Genomic DNA, 13,001 nt, shown 5'->3' on the forward strand with positions numbered 1-13,001 from the left:
GTTGGGAGTGCAGGAGGCAGCCGATCAATCATGCAGAGGTCCTCAAACTTTTTAAACAGGGGGCCAGTTCACTGTCCCTCAGACATTCCACACATGCGCACTGCGGGTCCGGGACAAGTCGGCTGCTAAGCAACAGGCAGCGGCGGCAAAAACACCCAGCAGGCCGGATAAATGTTTTCAGCAGGCCGCATGTGGCCTGCGGGCCATAGTTTGAGGACCCCTGGTCCAAACCCTATTGGCTAGCTCAGTAACCTGTTTGGTGGGAAGGATCTGATATAATTTGTTTAAGAAAAAATAAATAAATAAATAAAAAATAAAATAAGCAACCAACTGAATGGGGGCAGATATTTGCAAATGACATCTTAATTAGGGGTTAATATTGAAAATATATAAAAAATCCATACAACTCAATAACAACAAAAATAAATAAACAATTGAATTAAAAAGGGGGCAGAGGACCCGAGTAGACACTTCTCCTAGAAATATATATAGAACGCTAACAGATATTTGAAAAGATGCTCAACATCACTAGTTATAAAGGAAATGAAAATTCAAATCCAAATGAGACCCCAAATCACACTGTTAGAATGGTTAGTATCAATAAGACAAGAAATAACAAGTGTTGGAGAGGATGGGGAGAAAATGAAAACCTCACACACTGGGAATATAAACTGGTGCCACTCTGGAAAACAGCATGGAGGTACCCCGAAAATTTAAGAATAGAGCTACTATATGACCCAGCAATACCTCTTCTAGGTATCTATTTAAAAAAATTGAATACACTTATTTGTAGAGATATATGCAATAGAATATTACTCAGCCATAAAAAGATGAAATATTGTCATTTGTGTCAATATGAATGGATCCTGAGAGTATAATGCTAAGTAAAATAAATCAGATGTGAAAAGACAAGAACTTACAATTTCACTCATATGTGGGATATAAAACAAAAAGCTATAAATTAACAAACAAAAGAAATATACAAATAAAATAACAGACTCACAGATAGAGACAACAGAATGGTGCTTACCAGAGGAGAATGAGGGTAGGGGTGGGTGAGAGGATAAAGAGAGTACAGGGGGTCAAATACAGTAGAAGTAGGCTTAGTGGGAAACACAAAATAGAGTATTCAGAAGTCATATTATAAAGTTGTACACTTGAAATTTATATGTTCTTAACCAATGTTATCCCAATAAATTTAATAAAATTAAAAATAGAGGTTCTCATCACAATAATAAGTTGGATTTAATAAGGTAGTTCTCAAACTTTAAAATTCAATGTGGTCTATGATTAATCATTTAAGTATCTGAACTTTACTATTAATGCTATATTAATAGTTGTGAAAGGACCCTTAGAGTCCTCACTGAAAAACATTTTCCCTTTCTAGTACTCCTACAATGTACACATGAACTGCTTCAAAATATTTACCACAATTGGCCTAATATCAGAGTTGCTTATGAACATTTTAGCCTCCCTATTGGATTATGAGTGAGCCCCACAGAGAACAAGAATTCTGGCTTTTCTATGCCCATATCACACAAAAGGCTGGGCAAGTATGACATTTGTAAATAGGGCTTAACTGAACTGCAATGCAGAGATCCATTCAAGGTGGTGCCACTCAACAGGATATACTTTTTTTTTCCCCAGTTTCAACAGGATATACTTTTTTTTTTTTCCATTTGATATCCTGGCTAATTTCATGTGCTTTAAATAGAAACTTCATTCTCCTCCCACTTTTTATCTTTAATATCTATCACTTGGGTCTTGGTACAAAAATCAATGAAGGTACAGTGACAAAATACAACCTACAACTAATATTGTACTTTTATCATACTAATAGTTATTTTAGATAGCTTAAAAGTGCCAAAATATTTTTCAAGTAAGAGGCACTATGCAAACAATGAGGGCACTTAGGGGCCAACATCTCAATTTAATACACTTATTTAGTCAATACTTCCTAGAATTACTATCTAGAGATCTACCTCTTCTCAACAACACCACATATGATACTGGAAGAAATTCAAACCTGCTCTCAATGTGGTTATTGAGGAGTCACTACCTGCCAAGCAGTAGGCAAGTGATTTTTGTACAATTTATGGGGTCAAATATGGGATAAAATGTAAGAAAAAAATTAACCACCATTTCATCTCTACTAGGGCTATCCCACAGGCCATATTCATAGTACATAGTCTACACACAGCACAATTCTATCCGGTGCCAGATAAGAATTATGTCCCTTTAGAGTTGTGTAATGAGGCAGGCCTATTTGATACCATATTCCATCCATCTACAATACAGTCAATTCTGAAAGATACCAATGTTTATGTACTATCAAGAAAAAAAAGTCACCAAATAATCCATAATGTGCCCTTAAGGTTTAATATGCATCCCCAATTCAGAGATGTTAAAATGTGATAAAAGGCTTTAAAATCAATGAAAAAAGATAATATATGTAATCTTTAATTGACTGAGCTATATATGCACAAAGAATAGCCTTTCTTTGATGGCATTACTGTAGATGCAGGCTGCACAAAAATTCTGAGGGAATTTTCTTCACTCTCTGTGAAATCAAAACGAAGAACATTAGGAGTGAATTAAGTATAGTTAACATCATAATTCACATATGAGGCATCAAGATTTTCAAATTTATATTGTTCCTCTTAGATCTTAAAATAGATTATGTTAGAAATACTGTTTCAAGTAACTTTTAGGTTTAAATCTAAATTACCTAATGACCATTTATCCTTTTCTCTGCTTAATAATCTACACACACACACACACACACACACACACACACACACACACACACACAAATACTCTCTCTTTTCCCTCAATCCACATCAACACCATCAGCTACAAAGGACAGAGAAGTCACTTCTGAATAGGAATAGAAGAAAAAATCCTGTTTCTAATATGATAATTTCAATAACCAGAATGGTAAATAGAACAACCTAAATACCAGTACCAGCTCTGTCACTAATCACACTGCAATCCTGAACAAATTACATAATTTCTCTTAATCTCAGTTTCCTCTACATCTAAAAATAAACTAGTTGAACTTGTTATGTCTCTGAAAAATACCTACCAAGTTTCAGTTACTATCTTTTGGCACCTTACTCTGGTAGAATCCTTCTCCTATAAGTAATATTATTCCTAAATATACTCTATATAAAACAATAAACAAATATGGGCTGACTGAACTGTATACATTCCTTTTAATTGGAAAATATGCCTCACGGCCAAATTTACAATAGCAGCATTGCATATAACCTGATTTCCTCTTCTCAATAATATGGAAGCTTCAAGCATATCAACATTTGTATCATGGGGATGCCAGAAGAAGAAGAGTGAGCAAGGAATTGAAAACCTATGTGAAAAAATAATGACAGAAAACTTCCCTAACTTGGTGAAGGAAATAGACATACAAGTCCAGGAAACACAGAGAGTCCTAAACAATATGAAATGAGAGAGGCCCTCATCAAGACACATCGTAATTAAAGTGCCAAAGGGTAAGGACAAAATGAGCTCACACAAGACTGTCAGGTGATTTCTCAAAAGAAACTTTACAGACCAGAAGGATTTGGCAAGAAATATTCAAAGTGATGAAAAGCAAGGACCTACAATCAAAATTACTCTACCTAGCAAAGCTATCATTTAGAATTGAAGGACATATAAAGAACTTCCCAGAAAAAAAAAAGCTAAAGGAGTTCATTACCACCAAACCAGTATTGCATGAAATGTTAAAGGGTCTTCTTTAAGAAGAAGGGAAAAATAAAGATAAAAAAATATGAATAGTAAAAAGGCAATAAATACCTACCAACAATTGAATCTAAGAAATAAAATAAATGAACAAGCATAACAAAAACAGATTTATAGATCAGAGAACATTTGACAACTGCCAGATGGGAGCAGTGTTGGAGGGTTGGGTGAAAAAGGTGAAGGGATTAAGAAGTACAAATCAATAGTTACAGAACAGCCACTATGTTTGATGTCAGATGGCTGCGAGATTTACTGGGATGATCACTTAATAAATTGTTTAATGTCTAATCACTGTATTATACACCTGCAACTAATATAATATTGTATGTCAACTGTAATTAAATAATAAAAAATTATTTAAAGCAAAAAAAAGAAAAGAAAAAAAGAGTTTAAGCATGTAAAGGGATCCTGAGACCTAATGGTTTTGAGAAGCATTGATTATAAACCATTTGGGATAGACCTCACTCAGGCATAATTCTCCCCATAGTTCCCAAGGAAATGGGTGTATGGAGGAATGAAAAAGGAATGGGGATATACAGATATCCCACTGGTTGTTTTCATATGTTAATTTATCTCATTTATTACTTACAACAGCCTAATAGTTATGATTATTCCTATTTTACAGATGAAGACACTGAAACTCAGAGAAGAGTGGTGACTTGCACAAAATCATAGCTTGTATGTGACAAAATTAAGATTGCAGCATGAATCTCTTTGATTCTAAAGTTCTTATTCTTTCCACTGCATCATATTTATGGCAGAATCCACACATCAAAACTGGCAAATGGCCAATTAAAACTCATAAATGCAGAGATTTGGTTTGTTATTTTGTCCTAAATCTAAAGACCTAATTATTTTATTGATTTCCTTTTTTTAATCACTTTATTGGGGTGACATTGGTTCACAAAACCATATATGTTTCAAGTGTACAACTAAACAAAACATCACTTGCACACTGCACCATGCGCCTATTGTCCAAAGCTAAGTCACTTTGGATCCCCATAGCCTCCCTTTGCCCACCTCTGCCTACTCCCAATCGCTTCACCTTTTTTCATTCAGCCCCTGGGTATGCCCTTGGCTGGAAATCGAACCTGTGACCCTTTGGTGTACAAGCTGATGCTCTAACCATGTACCAGGGCAGCCTCTACACTTTTAATCTCACCTCTACACTATCTCTCCACAATGGGTATGATTCTGAAAGTTATTCAGACACAAAAACAGAAATAAAAGTAGTTATTATCACAATCTGCCTTAAATGACTATAGGTTTTAAGTTCTTTTGAAAAAATGTAAAGGCCTTAGAATGTGAAATATCAAAAAAAAAATAAAAGGCTAATATGCAAATTGTCCCCTCAAGAGTTCAACCGACTGAGAGTTCGACCAAGTGGGAGTTCAACCGCTAACTATGACATGTGCTGACCACTGGGGGCAGCGCAGAACAAAGGAAGGCCCCGGCTGGCAGCCAGCAGCCAGGCCTAGACACCCAACCCGTGCACGAATTTCATGCACCGGGCATCTAGTATTTAAAATAATAAATTCTTATATTGATTATTAAGTTACTAATTAACATGTTAAACACCCAGCCTGTTTTGTCTTCTGGACAGAAAGTATAGTGTCAGTCACCGGTGACAGACTGGGCGCTTAACGTGTTAAGGCAATTTGTTGTTTTGTTTTTTCTTTCCGATTATATTTTAAGAGATTTTGGACTAAGAAAAAAAAAATGGAAGAGAGAAAAGATGTAGCGTAATTGGGGTATTCAGTTTCTGAGGAAAGCAAAATCCAATATGTACAGCAGCAACCCCTTGTGGTCTGAAGGGGAAAAATAGTGTATCTATAATTATGGGGGAGAAAATATGTTTTTAAAAAGAATATATGTACATATTTAGCCATTTGACTCAGTTCTCAGCCCAACACATTAAAAAACAGATGCTTTAAAAAATGATCTGTTGGCAAGATGCTTGTTAAATTTTTATCTGTTGAAATATTAAAATTCATTATGAATTAATTAACACATTATACAAAAATAAAATATTTTTGTTATATCGTTTTACAAAGTATTATAACCAGTGGTGATTAACACTGGAAATTTTGTGTATCTTGATATGTATTGCTCAAAAAGAAACTAAATTTATAGGATTACCACTGAATTGATGACATTTTCTGTCTTCACTCTTGAATTCAGTTGGCAGATGTTTTCAAGAACAAAAAATTCTGTCTTATTACAAAACATATTAAGCAGGTTTTCATGCCAGGAATGTCTGACATGATGTTTATTGCCTAGACCAAATCAATCCCCTTATTAAGCCATAATATATGCCAGAAAGTACATTATTTCATATTTAAGGAAAGTTGTCACATGAAACAGTAGGTACTTCAATCTCTCAAGCATTGCTCCTAATACATTAGAAATGTGCAATATAATCCAATAGTGAGTCATATCTATTTATACTCATTTTGCAAGTAAAATAAAATTATACTTTGCTAATCGTAAGATTTTAGACCTGGATTCTACTTTACTTCTTCTGGTACATACTAGATATTTGCTAAAATTTGAAAAGAGATTTTGGCTATTTACTGAATTCCAGAAAAAAAGAAAATTCAAATACTTGTATATACTAGGAACATAAAAATGGTCCCAGAGGTTAAACAATCATTATTGTAATATAAATAAATTGAATTTCGTTGCAAAAACATCAGGTAGAAAGTACTCCAGTGGCATTAGCACAGAAGAGAAGAGGCAGAGAGGAGAAGAAAGGATATTTATCAGCCTTCACCAATATTTTGGACATAACCCAAGTCAGAATATCAAAAACATATTTTTTTAAAAGAAAGCTTCAGTTTATTGGAGTTAGCTGTTTCTGAACAATTGCAAAAATTCACATGAATCCTGAAAAAAATCTGTCAGAAAACTAGACACCACATATCTTGCATGTTAAGGAATAAGATTTTTGTGATGGATGTCAACAAGCAATCAATTCATAAATATTTGAGTATCTTCAATGTGTAATGCCAGGCTCTGCCAAGACTCCTATTCTGTGAATGTCTCCTCCACATCTGAATCTTTCCTTGCGTGGCCATATAATTTTCTCCCCCTCCTCCACTCTCAGCATTTAAAAAAAATGCTCTGGTCTAATCATCCTCCTTCTTTACTTCCCATCACCATAGCCCACAACTAAGTCTCTTAGGGAAGAGACAATAAAAAAGTTTTAACCCAGTATTTCATAGATTGGCCTCAAATCACTTTTGCGTATATCCACCTATATGGAATACAAACTAGAAAATTCTTCTAATTGGTCTTCTTTCTTAGGTGGAGTACTTGTCTTTCTATGGTCCCGTTTGATGCCAGAATAACCCTCATTCCTATGCTGCAGGTCACATTATCTAGGTATCGCTAGAGTAAGGCCTAGTCTTTTTGTTCTGGTCTCCTTTCAGGGGATTGGACTCTAAGTGTGGGTGTAGTATCAGTTCCTCACTTCCTCACAGTATGCTCTGTACTAGTGTGAAAACTGGCTCATATCTACTTCTCCATAGGGATTGACATGCAATTCCAAAATCTATAAAGCATGCTCAAAGATCTAGAGGGTTCTGGGAAAATCTAGTGGGAAGGCATGAAAAATAACTTGGTAATATTAATAATATTATGAGACAAAGACAATGTTTTAAGATAGCACATGACAAATTCCATATAAGTTAACTAAACATAATAACTTCCAAGAATCATATTAAGGAGAGGTCACTGATTATGGTGAGTGGAGAATGTGGGAAATCAGCTTGGAACTATAAGATGGATAGAATCGGATTAAGAGCAGTAATAGGAAGCAAAGTTACAGATCCCAGAAAGCACAAAGTGTATATAGGGTACAAGTACAGCAGTCTGCCTGTATTCTTATCGGCAAGTGTATAAAACAGAAATAGCAGTAGGTCAAAATAAAATATTTCCATAATTTTCATCCATAATTTTAGCACCAAGGTGATGTAGATAAAAAGGAAAACAGAATATCCAACTTTTATATATTCAGATGAAAATGTATAGATCAATCAAGGTATCAAATATATCTTGACATACTTTTTACCATTAATTTTTAGAATTTATTCTAAGCCACTAGATCGGGGAACAATCACGTAGCATAATGCAGGACATATTTTAAAAAGCAGTAATGGTTTGGGATTTTAATCCTGGCTCCAACACATTATTAACTGAAAATTTATTGAGAGGGTCCTACTCTATAAATATTCATTATGAAGGTTCTGTTCTAGGCTCTGGGATGCGGCAGTCAGCAAAACAGAGTAAGTGCCTGCTCTCATGAAACTAAGTTTTGATCAAAGGTTTCCTCATCTGTAAAATTAAATCAATATTAGTGATTCTATTAAAAGAGAAAACATATTTTAATATAATACAATTTATTTATTATTTCTATATTATAAATATATTACATATAAATTGTTTATAGACATTTAATAGTGTCTATTAAGTGATAACTGGTTAAAAAATCTATATAATAATCACATGTATTACTTTTTCATACCAGGATTTCATTACAATTGGCTTAGTTTTCATATTTCACAAAAGTATTTTTGTTTTCAAACAGAACAATTTAGTAAAAAAGAAAGGGAGCAAGAATGTACATTAATTAGAAGCCCTGGTTTTAAAACTTAGTTCTACCATTTTATTAGTTATGTGATCCTAGACAAAAATGGACCATCTGTGCATCAGTTTCCTTAACTATAAAATAAGGATAAAATTATTTGATCCACCTACCTCACAGAGTTGTTTCAAAGAATAAATGATAAATTTCTAATGTAAATGTTTATATATAAATAAAAGTTCATTTATACCCATCACATGCCATGTTTTGTGTATGAAAATTACAAACCCTTGTTACTTGGAGCTACGTAGATAGAAGAAGAGTACTGGAAGAACTTACTTCTCAAGTGGATCAAAATTACCCACAAATTAAAACCCTATATACAAAATGAAGCATTCTTCTCGTTCCTACTATAAGATCATGCCTTACTACATAGAAGTATGTTTAAAGCTACCAGCTTAACTCTGTTACTTCACACAATTCTAGGAGATATTAAGAGAAAGGTATTTATTAAGAAAAATAACATTTTTCGTAACTAAGACTATCAAGTATAAAGCTGTGTTACTTACATGAGACTATTTCTGTCTTTTAGCCCTTTTAATGGAAACCTAGACTGTTAAATGAAATGGGAAAAGAAAGAAAGAGGCAAAAAGACATAGTAAGGAAAGAAGTAAAAATGGCAGAAGTGTAAAAGAGATAAAAGAATTAAAGAAAATGACAAAGGGAAAGACAGCAAATCTTAACAATGAAGCAACATAAAAAGATATTGCCCCTTGGTGTAAGAAAAAAAAAAACTGATGCTGGGATAAACTAAACAGATGTGAAAAACAGAATAAAGAAAATGCACACATACAAGAGAACAAAGAAAAAATCAAAGCAATGGCGACAAGATAAAGACAAAATAGAAAAGAAGAGATAAAACCTACTAGACAGATGTCAGACATAGATGCTTAATCTGTACATATCATAGGCAAATAAAAGAAATTGTGTAAGAAGAAATAAAAAACAATACCCAAAATCACTTGGTGTGCATTTCACATAAGCAAGTGAATACTCATAATGATTTCTCTATTTCATAAACCTTACATAATCTACATTTGGGATTTGGATATCAGAGACAGTTTTTATAAAAGTCTGCCTTCAGATAGTGGTTGATAGACTGGATCATATAACAAAAAGCTGAGGACAATCGATAGAGAAGAAGATATGACCCTGATGCAGTCACAGGAAGAAAGGCAGTAACGTAACTGCATTAGGAAAAGCAAGCTCCTTACTGATTCCAAATCTAACTGCTCCCCCACCCCAATAATATATTGATTAACAAGATGCTTTTCGGAAAATTTAAATATTATAATCTGCAAAACTTACTCTTGGCTCATTGTTTGATGTGCTTTGGTTATTCTTGGTCAAGAACACGTTTTGGGGTTTTGAGAATTGATACGTGGCTTTCACTACTATTTACATGTCATAACTTACTCAACAGACTGATATATAATCAAATGTCTTGAATACTTTGAGTACCATTCTCAGAAGTATAGTGATTATGCCTTGAACTAGAAGTATATTCAAGAAAATAACTTTGAAAGCCATGTATTTCCTGTGAAAGGTAGTATAAAATAGTTTATTAATGAGCTTTTAAAGTAAATGTAAAAATAGCTCAAGCTGAATAATCTTAAACTTTAATACTATCTTATTGTATAATTTATAAAATGTTAATTATCTATGTTTAAATGTTCTGAATTGTTCACTTTGGAAGAACCTATCATTTTACTGTTTTACATACCCTGTAGCATTTTTTACATGCTTTACTATTAAATTATATTTCTAGAATCCATAAAAAGGGCTTTGAAAACTGCATGAGTCTGTTTCATATATATAATACACAGTGTATATCAAGCAGAATGTGTCAAAGTGCAAATAAAATTGTTTGTGCCCCCTGCAGAATTAGAACTCCTTGGGCAGTACTGCTGTAACGATTTCATGCTGCTAGCATTACAAAGTGCAAAGGTTCACGGGGCAAGAAAAAAGCAAATGACAGAGTTCCCTTACTACACTATCCCCAAATATTCTAGATTAAATATTTATTAAGATATTAATTACTCTTCCCACCACTATCTGCCCACAGAAGTTAAGCTGAGACACGGTGGATGGGTGGTTGCTTGTAGAAAAACAACACATTAAAACTATCACTACTTGAGATGAAGACTGATGTTTCGTGCAGTGCATTATTAACTGCTTTTGAGACTTATATAAACTATCACACTGATATAAGAATAATGTGTTTGTAATTTTGATTTAAAAAGCAGAAACATTAAATAGTAGCACTCATGGAAAATAAATGGTTAAAAATTAAGGAATTAACAGCTTCTTTCAAAAAATAATTTATATGAAGTAAACATAAGGAAAATAATGACGAAAAGTAATGATCTTACTTATTACTTACTCTGATATACAACTGCATCATTTCTTTTTCTCTTTGAGGGTTACGATACTTCTCATAGAAATCACGTCGCTTCTTTGTTTCTTTAGAGACTTTATCTTTTCTTTCCCGTTTTTCTGCTGGTTCATCTGAACTATCAGAAGATGACTGTACATGTATCTTCGGCTTTTCTACTTCAATATAGTTTTCATTGGGATTCAAAACTATTACTCCATATCCTTCCTGTTTAGAAAGAAAAGACAGCTTAATTTAATCCTAGAAACCAATTCATAAAAGTTTCTTTAAAATTCCATGTTATTTAGTATATTTGTATATTCATTAAAACATTTCTTCACAAAAGATTATAGTTTTAATTTTTCCAAAAGAAAGGTGTACAAAATTGTTTGCCTGGGTTGTTTGTGTAAATAACCATACATTATTATAAGAAGACGTAATTTTAACATAAAAATTATAAAGTTTAAAATGTTTAAAAGGTGCTTCAGATCTTCTAGAACCCTAAAAATAATTGAAATAAACTGTGAATTAAAAGTACACTTTCAAACGACATTAATATTTATAATATATACTTTGAGAAAATAACCTCTTTGAAATTGAAGTTCAAGATTCAAACTGGATTTTGTTGGATTTTTCTTTCTTTTACAATTTGTGATTCAGTAAGCATTTTTTGTTTGAATGGTAAAAAGGAATAATATAATCTAATATTTATATATGTATATTATAATAGTATATTGTCATAAACATATACATATAGTGTCTACCTCTGTCCCTTGGATTTTTCCCCCTTTCTTCTTCCAGAAAGCCATACAAATCATAAAACAAAATAAATTAATCTTAGTGTAATGTATGGCAGCAACACTTTAACCCTGAAATTGCTTTCTTTTAGATTTTTTGACTACCATAAAAATCTCTTTTCATAAAGAACTAATACAAGGAAACAAGTTTCAAAATTTAAAATACAGCTCATTGAGCTATTAAGCCTTCTGAACATTTTAAAAGCATATTTCCCTGTCTGATTTAATGCCAGCAAGGCAAACACTTCTATGGTTATCATTAAGAAAACTTTGGTATTTATATTGTTAGAACTCATGGAATATTCTACCATGAGAAAATAGAGAAGGGTAAACAATTACCACTGACAAGCATGCACAACACACATTTTTGAAAGAATTATGTATCTTGTCTTTTCTATTCAATTCTGTTCTGTGGGTGTCCCAATTTTGCCTTGCACAATCCTGTAAGGTCATACCTAAAACATGTATTATACTGTGATAAAAACATCAGAGCTACAAAACATAAAACTTTAACAAATCATCCTTACTAAAAAAAAAGAAAAAAAAAAGTAAATACATTTCCAAAACTGTAGAATCTTCTACTTCGTTTGAAATTACATTTTTGCCAAACTAATATATAAGAAGATGATTTTAAAAAACTGATAGCAGTAATAATAGCATAGACTCAACTATCTTATTTTTAAGTATGCTATATTGTTGCATGTACTTGTTTTTTTTTTTTTTTAACAGCTGATTTCACAAACCAAGTACAAACTTCACTGGGATCCTTTCAACTCTACCCCCGTTCCTCAGGAGATAATATTATTGTCTAAAACCATGGTTTAGAGACTTTGAAGATCATTTAAGTTCTGATTTTAGTGATAGGACTGTTAATTAAGATATAGTTGTCTTACATACATGAAAACTATATAATGTGTACCAAATTGATTAACAATATCCCACATATTCTTCAATATATGTTTGAATAGAACTTTTAGATACATACCTCTTTCATGAAAGCCTTATAAAATACTTTACAAGACTTTATATTTAAACGTTCTACATCAAAGCACAGAGAAGGCTTTTTTTTTTTTTTTAAAGTTTCGTAGCTGGTAAAACAAAGTTTTACCAACAAAAGATACTTTATTTGGTCCTGCTTTATTCTAATCTGTATAGCTATTCAAAAGTCTTGTAATTCATTGTGATCACTGTCAGGTAGACAGATTGTCACTTGGTGATTTTCTACAGTTGGACACACTTGACTAGTTATTAAAATCACATTTGAAGGAATTCCTACCCCTCTTCCTTGTGCCTCTTACAACTTTTCACGCCCTTCTCAAATTTCAGCTATAACTTCTCCTCCCACCAAAAGTAAGTTAAAGAACACTGTTGCACTCTGCTAAACAGGGTGAAATAGAGGCATTCAGTACACTGTCTCTGGTGTAGG

General features: G+C 32.9%; 1 protein-coding gene across 1 annotated transcript in view; it reads right to left on the reverse strand.

Annotated features, from left to right (window-relative positions):
* The window catches only part of FAM172A (family with sequence similarity 172 member A), a 253,346-nt gene that overhangs the window by 77,119 nt on the left and 163,226 nt on the right, over nucleotides 1–13,001 (reverse strand). The window contains exon 7 of the mRNA XM_015571579.1: nucleotides 10,788–11,006. Within this exon, the coding sequence (XP_015427065.1) occupies nucleotides 10,788–11,006 (219 nt within the window). The remainder of the gene's footprint in view (nucleotides 1–10,787; nucleotides 11,007–13,001) is intronic.

This window comes from Myotis davidii, unplaced genomic scaffold, assembly GCF_000327345.1.
Source record: "Myotis davidii unplaced genomic scaffold, ASM32734v1 scaffold44, whole genome shotgun sequence".
Classification (NCBI taxonomy): domain Eukaryota; kingdom Metazoa; phylum Chordata; class Mammalia; order Chiroptera; family Vespertilionidae; genus Myotis; species Myotis davidii.